Source organism: Camelina sativa, chromosome 12, assembly GCF_000633955.1.
Source record: "Camelina sativa cultivar DH55 chromosome 12, Cs, whole genome shotgun sequence".
Lineage (NCBI taxonomy): Eukaryota > Viridiplantae > Streptophyta > Magnoliopsida > Brassicales > Brassicaceae > Camelina > Camelina sativa.
In genome coordinates, this window is record NC_025696.1 from 6,350,382 (window position 1) to 6,364,158 (window position 13,777).

The 13,777-nt window shown below is 34.7% G+C and overlaps 1 protein-coding gene across 2 annotated transcripts in view; it reads right to left on the reverse strand.

The window, feature by feature from the left end:
- Nucleotides 8,971-13,777, reverse strand: part of LOC104730459 (myosin-14) — a 16,235-nt gene continuing 11,428 nt past the window's right edge. The window contains exons 23-40 of one of the 2 annotated variants that reach the window (XM_010449625.2): nt 13,694-13,772; nt 13,303-13,401; nt 12,944-13,078; nt 12,697-12,836; nt 12,500-12,599; nt 12,380-12,424; nt 12,218-12,295; nt 11,954-12,124; nt 11,627-11,779; nt 11,341-11,541; nt 11,115-11,243; nt 10,955-11,025; nt 10,772-10,871; nt 10,617-10,673; nt 10,431-10,487; nt 10,248-10,328; nt 9,632-9,714; nt 8,971-9,529 (exon numbers count right to left, since the gene is read on the reverse strand). In XM_010449625.2, the coding sequence (XP_010447927.1) occupies nt 9,418-9,529; nt 9,632-9,714; nt 10,248-10,328; nt 10,431-10,487; nt 10,617-10,673; nt 10,772-10,871; nt 10,955-11,025; nt 11,115-11,243; nt 11,341-11,541; nt 11,627-11,779; nt 11,954-12,124; nt 12,218-12,295; nt 12,380-12,424; nt 12,500-12,599; nt 12,697-12,836; nt 12,944-13,078; nt 13,303-13,401; nt 13,694-13,772 (1,891 nt within the window). In that variant the 3' untranslated portion in view covers nt 8,971-9,417. Of the gene's footprint in view, nt 9,530-9,631; nt 9,715-10,247; nt 10,329-10,430; nt 10,488-10,616; nt 10,674-10,771; nt 10,872-10,954; nt 11,026-11,114; nt 11,244-11,340; nt 11,542-11,626; nt 11,780-11,953; nt 12,125-12,217; nt 12,296-12,379; nt 12,425-12,499; nt 12,600-12,696; nt 12,837-12,943; nt 13,157-13,302; nt 13,402-13,693; nt 13,773-13,777 lie in introns of both variants that reach the window. The other variant, XM_010449624.2, reaches the window with a different exon arrangement.

Here is a 13,777-nt window from a genome sequence, read left to right on the forward strand (position 1 = left end):
ACTTTGGGTTTTCATATTATTAATGGTACTCACTATGTAAGATTGTAAGTATATTTCAGTTCAAAATATAACAAAAATATTAAAAGAACTAGAAACTAGGTACCGCCCAACTTCGAATGAAGAGACAGATAAACCAATAGACTCAATCCTCAAGGATTTGTGGTCCCGAATTTTATCATGTTTAGCTGTAAACCGGAATTAATGTAGTTAAACCGTCAGTTGGACCAAAGCTATATGTATATCTTATTTGATTTTTTTATTTTTAATAATTAATCCAGCAGACTGATCAAATATGTATCGTCTAATCATTTATGAAAAAGGTAGTATATATATTTATGATACCTTCGAAAATGCAAAACATTAATCTTCAGTACATCATTTTTATTTATGGTGTTTTATTTCGCATTTAAATGGTTATAGTTTTTTTTAGTATTGTTTTTCATTCATTTTTGCTGAAAAAAAGACGACGATATAGCAACATTTTGACTGAATCTATATATATATTTGGATAAGTTTCAAAAGGTTCGAAACTAAAAATAAAGGCCATGAAGATATAGGAGTTTATATATGTCCCTTTATACTTAGATGTTAATATCCATGCCACATATATTTTATGGTGGATTATTTCATATAATAATATCTTAAAACTAGTAGGATTTTTGATGAAAGCAAGAAAGATAAGAACGTAATTTGATTGACATTATAGATTAATTAAAAATTTAGAAACATGTGGTTAGACTTAATGAGACGTGGTGGATGGTGATTAACTTCAGGTCCATGGAAGAGTTTTCTTGCATGGTACATGACTTATATCCACAATTCCACATGCTGTGCTCATACAATTATATAAACATTATGTATGTTTATATGTTAATATGTTTATATATAACAGCGTGGCGAAATGGGTATCAACCATGTTCTTTACTCCCACATTATGGTAACCAACTAATGAATATAAAGTTATTTTTTAATTTACCACCCTGCATGCAGATTATTTAAGAGTTTGTTTTTTTTTTACCATCTTTCGGCTGTATGTTCTCTTATTATCCAATTTTGTTCTGGGTCGACAACGTTGTTCTTAATTTATATGTTAGAATAAATATATTGATCCAAGTTCTAACTTAGCATTTGCTAAATATATTAGGCTATTTTTTGTTGGTATCAAACTTTTAAATACAGAAATATAGAGATAGAAATAATTCAATCATAATATATGAAGGATTTTAGATCAGATAAATAATTTATTTTGATGGTGCTAGCTAGTTACGATAACATGTCTCACAAATGTTATTGGTTAGAATAATTTGTTTTAGAAAAATAATAAATCTACATATGATATGACTATTGCAACTTTGAAAGCAATCCGTATGCATGTTATATCATTGAGGTTGTGCAGGTATATAGAATATTGTTTATGGTTTTAGTTTTAGTTAGTTGGACCAGCCGCCATTCATCCAATTTTCCCTATGAAGAAACTTATAACACTTTTTAATAGATTATACAAATTTGGGAGAATTATTATTTCACAACAATTTCTTTTTTTATCAAGATATTATTCCGGTTCAAGAAATAATGACTGAGAAAGGAATAGTCGTTACATTATGCATTGGTTTTATAATCGTCCGAGAACACTAACAAGAGTGGATGGACATGAACCGAAGGAAAACTATAAAACTCTTTAAAAAAGAAAGAATTATTCATCTCGATTCTGTTAGTTAGAGAATCGAGATGAAGTTTGGAATGCCAAAAACTTGTCGACGCACAAAAAGGATAATGCATGAACATTCATGAAGAGACACGTCCTTTCACCATTCGATCAACCCTTGCGATGCTCTAGGGACATTTGTTTACTTCACTAATCTCATTTTATTAGTTTTCTATTAGGACAAATATATAGTACATATATGGCATGAATCTGAATGTGCCACATGCAAATACTTCGTATACTATACGTCCCGGGCATAACGGTATATTTCTTTTTATCGCCGTGACACTTCATATATATGCTATATATAAGTATTTAAACTATGTATGTTTGCGTTATCGTCGTAAGTTACACGATTTACGTAAGGAGTTCATCAGCAGAGACTCAGAGACCGTCCATAACTAGACATGATATTATAATCTGATTTAACTTAAGGTCAAATTAGAGTCCATTTGCCTAATCCCGTAAGGCCATAACTAAAAAGTTGGACATGTGGGGATAAAATTGGACTTTCCATAACTAGCAAGTCAAATTTCTTACGTTTCTTTTCTTGTTAGAAATAATGTTCATAATAAAGTCTTATGAGCAAAACAGTTAAATAAACAAATATTTTCAAACACCATGCAGATTAAGCATTCCAAAGATATTTTATCGTTTTGGTTGGCACAGAGAACTGACTTTACGAAATGAGAACGACTTATTAATTGGGTTTAAAAGCTTCCGCAACATGTATGCATGCATGCTTTGTGACACATGAATATTATAGACGATAATTAACCTTTTTTCTTTTTTTTCTTAGCAATGTTCTTTTGAGTAACACTTTAAAAGTCTCAAAATAATTTGGTGATAAGTATGTACTTTGGTATATATAACTTGCGAATCATGCATGATCCATTACTGCAAATAAACAATATATAATTGCAATTTGCAAATAGTTTCTGAATTCTGATATACTGTGAAAATAATGACACAAGTAGTAGTGGTACTATAATTAATTGTATGACCCATAATTGTATTATTATGTTATAGTCCATCTTTTTAAATTTCTTAACCGCCACAACGTTGTAGTTTGACTCTATAAAGAATATTCAATGAATATGTATATATATCCATAGAGTCAGATGATAAACTAAACAACAGAAGCTTAAAGTCAACTAATATTTTTATTCATCTTAAACATTCCTTACAATTGTTATCAAATGAACCCGCGTCTAACTAATGCAATTCCGACATGTTAAATATATCGATCAGATAATAATCCTCGCAACTTAAAAGTCAACTAATATTTATTATATTGGGAGGAGATTGGTCCAGTTGAGTCTACGAGTAATAATGAAACATTGATGATATTGATCCATATAGGAAGAAAAAACAAAAAATGAAAACTTGAAATGTACCACGACCACGAGGGAGATGGTGTTTACCATGCCATATCGCAAGAAAATTATTACAAAGGTTTTATTTTATGGTCCCTCGATCTGGTTAGAAAAAAATCAATATGGTCCTAGAAAGATCTAAGTGGACTCTTTTTGAATAAATTCACTAGCTTAAATTGTATTCCATTACAACTGTGATGTAAATATTGTTTTGAGATACAAATTTTAATACACGTACGTATAAGATCATCTATATTTAAGGATGCCCTTTAACAAAAAAAAAAGTGTCATTAATCTTTCTGTATGTATATATATAGTTATCGAAATTTAATCAGCAAAGTGTTAAGCTATCAAAAAGAAAAAAGAGAGAGCATATATACTAAAAAAGTTGAGATATAATAAAAAAAATTACATACATTAAGTTTTATTTGTCAATATAAAAAATATGATTTTTGTTAATACTTCTGATTAGAAAACGATCAAATCAAGCCCAAAACTTCGTGGAGATGGCCAGATGGGTTCAGTCGAAGTTAATGGATCCTCTACTGCTCGAAGTAATTTATTGATACTTAAATCCAAATATTTTTTCTTAATTGTAGAAGACGCATGTAAGAGCTACAATAAATTAATAATTATAATAATTTTGAGTGGTATCTGGTATTAATTTTATGTATAAATGTACTTGTTGTGCCAGAAAAGAAGTGGAAACACGAACACATTAATTGACATTAAAAAAAAAAAAAAATTGTTGTGCAAGGCAAAATGAGTTCCGAAACTACAAACATTATCGTATGGGGCATCATCGTATTCATCATCGTCATGTTGGGTTTTGTGTCGTGGCGCATTAGCTTCATATTACGAAAGAATAACACTTGTAGTGGTTGTGGTAATGATTAGGTGAGTTAATGTTTTTTTTTTTTTGGTTCCGAACTCGATACACAATCATTTGAAGATTAATGGTTTGAAGATACAAATTAATGCATTTGAAGATACACAATCACTCGATTTCGTTCCCTTTTCCGTGTGTGTTTCAGTAGTCAAATAGGAATCATTAATGGTTTTGAAGACACAAAATGAGAGTCGGGCAACCGATTAAAATTTGGTGTAAAGAAGATTTCGTTAATAACAATTTTATTATGTTAGAAAAAACTAATGACAAGTAGAAAATCTTGAAACTTAGCATATTAATATTTTTTACTGTTAAATAGCTCAGGTGTTAGTTGCAACAGTCACACGTATGTGGGTAATTTGTGACTGTTTTGTAACTTTTTCGTCAAGGTAGTCCCAGCTTGCTACTATATTTATGTGACTTTTAAAGCTTCAGCCAAATATAATCAATTTATAATGTTTACAAACACTCAAATTACAATACTAAATAATTTCAATCAGTTTAATGGGTAAAACCATAAAAGATTTTAAGTTTAATGGGTAAAAACAGAAAAGAATTAAGTTTAATGGGTAAGAAATTTCAAAACTTGACTTATCAAATGCGTCTCCAATTCTGTTTCCGGAGGTGTTTTCTTTTGTTTAGAAAAACAAAGTTAATTCCCTTTTCCCAATCTTCGTAAAGTACTTAGCTCAATTTGTGTAAAGTTTCCTGTTTTTTTTTTTTTTTGTAAACGCGTTTTGATTTTGCCATTCTTATGTTGAGAGCAAAACCCTTTAAGAAAACCCAATTAATAAGGCCTCAAACCCAAGTATATATATATTTAAATTAAAGTGTTACATACCAAACCCTAGATAAACCCGTCGTATCTAGATCGTCAATCGTCTCCGGCGAAAATAATTAATGGTTCTCGGATGGGTAGTCTCAAGCTACACCTCCGTGGCTGAAGCGATCATGGCTCTCTTCTCGTCTGGCGAAAACTCTGGCTCTCGAAATATCAGGCAGGAAGAGTTTATCAAGACAATTGAAGAAGAGATAGCTTCTAGGGGACGGAAGTGGGCAGAGCAGATGGATCATCTCAACAAGACGGTTGCAACAAAAGAGCAGGTAAGCGTCGATCCCTTCTTTAATTGTGGAATTGTTTTTCAAGTCTGTCTCATAAGAATCTTTGCATACAGCTCAACGAATTGAAGACAATCATCAATCTTTTTAGGGCAGAAATCAGCCAACGAGATGCTAAAATAGATGCGACTCTGCAATTAGTGTTGGAGAGGTTTACTGAGGTGTCTAAAGGTTCAAGGCGAGACGGACACTAAAAGTTTTAATTTAACTTAAAAGGGTGTTAAAATTGATTTGTTTTCAGTGTTGTTTTTATTATTTTCTTCTTCTTTTTCCCTTTCTGATGACTTCTATATATATTTAGAACAATTAATGTCTTTTATAGTTTTATATAATCTACACTGATGTCTTATGATGATCTTTGGTTTTGCTTAATTTAATAACACATGCATCAAGTAATCAATAGTCCGTTTACAATATTTTTAGCCATTAGAATATCATATATATAGTCACTAGCACAGTAGCGTATATCATTGGAATATTACATACCAAACCCTACATATTATTATAGACCTTAACTCGCTCATTGTTGAGTACAAAATCAAAATCAAAATCAATAATATTCTGCACGTACGGAACCCGTCTCAAATCTTAACTCTTTCTTCAAACTTGTACCCGTCGTATCTAGATCGTCAATCGTCTCTGGCGAAAACAATGGTTCTCGAATGGGTAGTCTCAAGCTACACCGCGGTGGCTGAAGCGATCATGGCTCTCTTCTCGTTTGGTGGCGAAAACTCTGGCTCTCGAAATATCATGCGGGAAGAGTTTATCGAGACAAAGACAATATTTCAAAAAGTTTCAGATATGTGGGAAGAGGAGATCGAGAGATGTGAAGAGATTCGAGCTTCCGTGAGCTGTCTGAAGGAGGAACTTAAATTAGTCTCACTCGATGATCTAAGGAATGAAGTAAGGAACACATCGTATTTCTCTTCTCGTATAGGCCTTAATTATATATATTACAAGGACTATAACTAAGTTTTTAGTAGGGAGTATGTATAAACTATTTACTTAGTCCCGAACTGTTTATTCACATGTAGATTGGGGTTTTGTTACGACCTAGCTCAATTTCTTCTTCTATGGGTTCGTGTACTAGTTAGTTGTAGTTCTGATTACACCAAAAATTATTCTAAAGTTAACCGTACGCGATTCTTGTTTATGAGATTACCTCTGTCAACTGTTTAATGATCATTAAAGCTTTATAAATTTTGCAGGTCAGGGAATGGAGAGCGGAAATGAGAGCACTTGCTGCTGTTGATCAGCAAATCATGCTAAAACTCCTGGCTCACCATTGTTCAAATACGGGTGAGCATGATATGAGCTTGGTGAAAGAAATAGAAAGCGAGTTTGGTGAAAGAGCTACGTGATTCTTGTTTATGAGATTACCTCCTCATCAATGCTTTATGTAACTCAAAGGCTTCTATTGGAAAGGAAAAAAAACACACATGTTATTAGCGCTTTGATTTGGTGACCGGGTGTTTAATTTGATAGGATTTTAGCGTTTTTTTTTTTGTCTGACTGCTATATTTAGAACAATGTCTTTTATAGTTTTATTTAAATCTCTACACATACTGAGTGATGATCTTTGGTTTGTTAAATTTAATAACACATGCATCAATCAATAGTCCGTTTATTTTAGCCATTAGAATGTCTTCTGATGAGGCAAATCTAGTGGAGTCCTCGTGATAGTGTTAGCGGGACGAGTGAGTTCTTTGGCCGAGATCTCGAGCTTAGGGAGGCCAAGGGACAAGAATATAGTTGGACTAAAAGGTTGGTCCAAGAAAAGAGGAGAGAGAGTTTGGTATTGATTTACTGTTGTTGTAAGCTTGAAATGAGTTAAGGATAAGGACCTAGGAGAATCTAAATATACAAGAAATAAGGTCAAAGTATGTTTAGAAGAATCTATTATACAAGTTTGGGAGTTATCCAATTGGGTTTTGGTTTTGGTTTTTCCTATATAAGAATGTGCTAAATTGTGGCATAACTTATGAGTTTGTGAGCTTAAGATTTTGAAATATTTTCGTTAAAACACTTGTTCTCTGTTCTTGGTTTCTACATTTTCGAGTATATGGAGAATGGTAGCGTAGATAAGCGGATACTTGATTGTAACGAGATGTAGCCTCAGGGATGTTTGGGTGGGAGTCAAAGTGTTACGTAGATATATATAAATGGCTTTATCATCTGTAAAAGCTTTCTTTTGAAGTTCACTAAATTTATCCTTTGAAGTTTCATTAGGAAGCAATTTGTGGAAAGTTTCCTGTTTTTTGTAAACCGGTTTTGAATTTGCCATTCTTATGTTGAGAGCAAAACCCTTAAAAACCCCCAAATAATAAAGCCTCAAACCCTAAGTATATATATACATATTTAAAGTGTTACATACCAAACCCTACATATTATTATAAATCAATTATATTCTGCACGGAACCCGTCTCAAATCTTAACTCTTTCTTCAAACTTGTACCCGTCGTATCTAGATCGTCAATCCTCTCCGGCGAAAACAATGGTTCTCGGATGGGTAGTCTCAAGCTACACCACCGTGGCTGAAGCGATCATGGCTCTCTTCTCGTCTGGTGGCGAAAACTCTGACTCTCGAAATATCATGCGGGAAGAGTTTCTCAAGACAACTGAAATTAAGATAGCTTCCATGGGACAGAAGTTGGAAGAAGACTTGATCGAGCTTGAAAAGAATCTAGATTCCATGGATGAGAAACTTAAATTGTGGTCAGAACGTAAATTGATCTCAGTCCATGATATAAGGAAGATGTTCGATGATATAATTAAGAAATACAATACCGTAGTTCCGGGAAGCTACGGAAGAACATTTGCAAACGAGATAGCTCCTTTCGCTCGGACGTTGGAAGAGAAGGTCGCTTCCAATGAACGGATGTTGGAAAACGAAACTACATTAATACGACTAGAAGTAAGTTTTAGTAGGGAGTATATAACAATTTAATTAGTCCCGATCTGTTTATTCACATGTAGTAAGTAGATTGGGGGTTTGTTACGACTTATTTCTATTTGGATTTAGCTAGCTCAAATTTTCTTCTATGGGTTCGTGTACTAGTTATAGTTGTATAGTAGTTCTGATTACACGAACAATTATCTTAAAGTTAACCGTACGTGATTCTTGTTTATGAGATTACCTCGTCAACTGTTTTATAAGTTTAAATCTTGCAGGTCAGGAGACAAAAAGCGATGGTCAGTAGAATGATAACGATAATAAGAGAATACCAAGTACGTGATTCTTGTTTATGAGATTACCTCCTCAATAATGCCTTTTTCTTTGATATACTTCTACTTAATGCTCACATGATATACAATTTTTATATAAAAAAACAAGTAATCTATTTACAACCATCATATCTTTTTTTTTTTACTACAAATTAACCACTTCACATATAATCAAATCACTTTTCTTAAATCTTATATATCTAAAACATTTTTCTCTTCTTTTTTTTCCATTAAAATTTTAAATCTCAGGATGAATTTCACGAGTTCGTGTGCCAACGTCGTCTGCAGCAACTACGTCCAAATTGCAGACATTCAAGGCGAGACGGGCACTAAAGCTTTTATGTAACTTAATTAAAGGTTTCGATCGCACTAAAGTTATTAGCGATTTGATTTGGTGACAGAGTTAGTTTTTAGTGTTTTTTTATTTATTCCTGACTTTATATTTAGAACAATGTCTTTTATAGTTTTTATTTAATCTACACTAATATGATATTTCTTGACGTTTTATATGAGCGATGATCTTTGATATATATTCACTATACAAACCACTTCTAGAGTTGTTTTTTTTAACAACCTCCACTTCGATGGTTTTTAATGTTTTTTGCTAACATTTTCTTGATTGATTTTCCTATAACATTTTTTTAGCCATTAGAATGTACCAAAGCCAGTCATCCTTATACCCACACCTAAGTTGTTTCCTTTTGTACAAACCAAAATATGAGTTATTATATCTTTGCTATAACAACTGGTGCACTTCACCAGATCTATAAAATTCACCAAAAATTAAAACTAAAGTTGAACCAAAACGAAGAAAGAAGAGAAACTGCACAAGAACAAAACATAGAGTTCCATGTCTCTTCTCTCTTCCTCCCAGACAAAATAATATAACAGACCTTAAGGAACTTCTGGGATGATCAGAGACGATGAGTAAAAAAAAAAAACGATATGGAGAATCAATCAATCTATGTCTCGCCATGACGGTGATGAATGAAAAAAAGAATATGGGAATCTCCGGCACATGTTGTTTTTCTTCTTCATCATGCTTCCATTGGTGTGATCTTGAAGGGAGAAGTACACCTGCAGCTTCTTTTGGTATTTCACCGTTATAGTAAGAAACTGAAAGCTGGGTTTTCTCCAAGTTCTTCAGCTGGTTTCATTTCCGCAAAATCCTTCTCTTGCATTGAACTCGATAGATCATCAGCCGAGAAAGGAATGCTGAGCAGGCCAAAAAAAAAAGAAGGAAAATTGGTCTTGATCCTAAGAAGTTTAACAAAACGTCTAAATAGAGTTTGGATTTAGGGTTATTTTGTCACGTACCTAGAATCTTCGTCTAACAAGAAGGCATTACTGTCAGCGTTGTTTGATTCTTCTGTCATAAGCACTTTCATGCTTGATATCACCTGTTCATGAACATGAATTTAGCAGAGCTGACCAGAGCAAAAGCATAAGAAGAACAGATTGAGCAGGAGAAAGAGAGAGAGAGAGAGAGAGAGAGAGAGAGAGAGAGAGAGAGAGAGAGAGAGAGAGAGAGAGAGAGAGAGAGAGAGAGAGAGAGAGAGAGAGAGAGAGAGAGAGAGAGAGAGAGAGAGAGAGAGAGAGAGAGAGAGAGAGAGAGAGAGAGAGAGAGAGAGAGAGAGAGAGAGAGAGAGAGAGAGAGAGAGAGAGAGAGAGAGAGAGAGAGAGAGAGAGAGAGAGAGAGAGAGAGAGAGAGAGAGAGAGAGAGAGAGAGAGAGAGAGAGAGAGAGAGAGAGAGAGAGAGAGAGAGAGAGAGAGAGAGAGAGAGAGAGAGAGAGAGAGAGAGAGAGAGAGAGAGAGAGAGAGAGAGAGAGAGAGAGAGAGAGAGAGAGAGAGAGAGAGAGAGAGAGAGAGAGAGAGAGAGAGAGAGAGAGAGAGAGAGAGAGAGAGAGAGAGCTATTTCTGCAGAAAAACTTACATCTTGGGATACACTTCTTGTGTTGTAGCTGTCATCCCAGTACAGTGTACATATTCTGTAAAGTTGCTGGACACTAAGGATCTGCAAAATTGAACACAACGTTCAAATTTAGAATTATCTTCTATGCACGTGCACAGTATCCATCTATTATCGAGTAAGGGTCAAGCCGATGGAAGGACTCACAGGGCATAAATCATGTGCAATGTCATCGTATGAGATTCTATACTTCTGATGGATGACCTGTTGGTAAATGCCAATTCAAAGGACAATCATGAGAGGTGCACAAACCTATTACCACCAAAATGTTGGAAACGTGGAAAATAGAATAGATGATTTTTCTTATAATCAGACAAGTGTAAAAGAACATACCAAGAATCCAACAGCTTGCCTGATATGTTTAAGTTCATCCCAAGATGAGCCAGCATACTGCAATTAATGAGGACAGGTATAATGAGCCAAATTGTGCTACACATAAATCAATCAATAAATTCACAAAACTAGAAAGGAGATTCACTAGGAAATACTTCTTCTTTTGTTTCGGCGCACCACTCCTCTAGCAATGCTAGACCAGATTTTACAAATTCTCCGTTGCTAAATGTACAACATTCTCGTCGCAAAAGAAGGCTACAGAGAAGAATGAACCCTGTTATAATAATGCCTTATATAGACATGCCTAGTTATTGATAGACAATAAACCAATCTATTACCTGTTAAATAATTGGACATTGATGAACGAGAATGTCTGAGTAAATATATTTTGGATAAGAACAGGAGGAACCTGAAAGTGGAAAAAACTATCAAGAATTTCCAGACATTAAAGAGAAAGAAAACGTAACTGGAGAAGACGAGTTTTATTAATTTCCATACAAAATTCTCCTTCAATGTGCTTAGAATTGCGTTCAAGCCTTCATTAATCCCCTTCCAGTGGTCTAAAGGAGAATCCTTGCCCATTGACTTTGCAGATCGTAACGAACGTCCTGTTGATGTCCGCGGCGCCTAAAGAGGTCCATTCATATCAGACAACCACATATGTATATTTCAGGAAAAGAAGACTAATAGTAATAATGGTATAGAGAACAATGATTTAGCCAACCTGGATGCAAAGGGAAAGCAAACTTTGCAACTCATTTTTCAGGTTATCCCGAATCATTCCAAATATCTTTTCAACGTAAGCTGTAAGCTGCTGTTTGAAAAGCAAAGCTGGATCCTTGGCCACAACAGGACGAATCACTGCAGCCGCTGCAGCTGCTGCTGCTGCAGAAGTCTCGGCAGAGGAAGGCGCTGAACGGAAACCCTGGTATTTTAGAAGATAATGTTTCAGAAAAGTATTAATTTTGGAACAAAACTTCATTAACATAGAAAAACAAAGGCATATATACCATGGCCATTCTTCCAAACAAGGAGGTTGAAACAGGTGGTTTTTGCTGTGGAGTGGCGCCAGTCGCACCCGGTTTGAGACTTTGTTGGATCATGAACAACAAGGTTGAAGTATTGGACAACCAATAAGCCAAATGATCGTTGTCATCTTCATCCTAAAAGTAATGATCGTAAAATCTCAATGTAATTATTATATGTAATCTACGTTTCAAAGTTAAGAAACACCAGAGTACCCTGTTTCAAATAAATTGATGATAAAAGAAGAGCAAAATACCCCATCCTTGTGTAATAATGTCTTAATAAGAAAGACTTGACATGTAATTTAGTACCTCAATAGCAGAACCAATCATTTGAACAAGACGATCAAACACACTAGTCCTTTCAGCTTCAAAGGATTTCCAATGAAGAAGACATTTGTATATCGTAAATGCCGCTACAGGCTTCCCCTGGTTGAATCCAATATTATTTACTACGCAGTTGATAAGAGCATCAACATTCTCCTATAGCACGAAAAATCTCGCTCTTCAGTAAAAAAAGGCACATCTGATAGATCAGAATTAAAGACAGAATGGAGTAATTCAACTAAAACATACACGTTGACGATCCAAATGATACTTCCGACTTCTTGCATCAGATTCTTGGGTTCTTGCCAGTGTTTCAATCTCAGATCCCTGCAGAGATGTCTTTTTTAAGGACATACAAACAGATTGAACATAATTTAGGGCAAACGAGATAAAAGGCAAGACACGACTTACATTGAGCAAACTTTCTTTGCTACTAAAATGACCATTTTGTGAGGCCTGCAAAGAGGAGAGTTATACTTTTAATTATTAATGATTGTGAAGCCACCCAAGTATGTATCTGCTCAGATATACCTTAACCGGAGTCGGAGGGAGATGTGCCGATGTCTGGATGAGGGATTTCTGCCTCAATATTTTGTTCTCAGATTCCACATCCAATATTTTTTCTTGAAGTCTGCAAATGAACATGTGTAAAATATGCTTAATGTTGATTGAGTGCCAAAGGGATCTTGGTGAATTCAATAAGATACCAAAAGATGTAGAGTGAGTACTCGTGCACAGTAGTTTTCAAATTAACAATAATAGTTTCAGCCTCTAAAGCCTGCTTTAGCCTCTCCTCGCTTAGTTTGCTTGTCTCCTCGAATTTTTTCTCTGTTTCATCAATCTTCAGGTCTAGTGAACTTACCAGGGACTGAAACAAAATGAGAAATAAAGGAAATGTGAAGCCTTCCTTGAGATATTTCACAGCTTTGACATCCTTAATAGACGCAAAGAACTAAAACAAAGCTAAATTCCTACCTTGAGCTTCTCATTTTCACTAGTTAGCTTCTCCACTAGCTCTGTGTCAACTACAGGAACCTCCTGCAACACAGGAACAATTTCTGCCGTATTTTTAGCAGCTTCCAGTTCCTGTAAGAGCTTGACTTTGGTTTCCTGGAATTGAAGTTGCAAATCATCAAAAGCTGATCGTAGTTTTGCGTTTTCTTGTGTTTTACTTTCTTCCATGTCCGTCTGAATCGTTAAAGCCACAAAATAGATGACGGATATGTTATTGTTAAGTATCTGAATCCAGTTATTCGAGAGAAGGGCTTTTGGAATGAAAATACTACGATGATAAAAGGTACGCCAAAAGATATGAAGAGTGCTTTATTATTTACCCTCATGCGTTTCTCTAGCTGCAATCTCCATGTGAGTTCTTCTACTTGCTTCTCAAGCTTATTCTTGGCCGCTTGAAGGGCTCCCGTTTCCTTTGCAGCCTGCAAGAAAAATGAAGGCATCGTTATTGCAATTTTTCATATTTTGGGAAAAGCTAACATCTTCTGCCTAAAATTCGCAGACCCTCAAACGAAAAAGATAACTTCCAGCAGTTGCGTCAAAAGAGCTAGCTCAATTATAAAACCTCACCTAATCCATTATGTAAGCTCATGCATATATCCATTATATAAGCTCAACTTAAAACAAACAATATCTGAAGTGCTGCAATTGCTATAGCCTATACATAATGAGCTGATACAAAAAAAAAGAGAGGATACACAATAGAAAGCTCACCGTCTTAAGCTTACGCAGTTCTTGACGGGCTAACCTTGCTCTCCATGCACTTTGTGTTGTAATTGTTGCTTTCTTTAGCCTCTG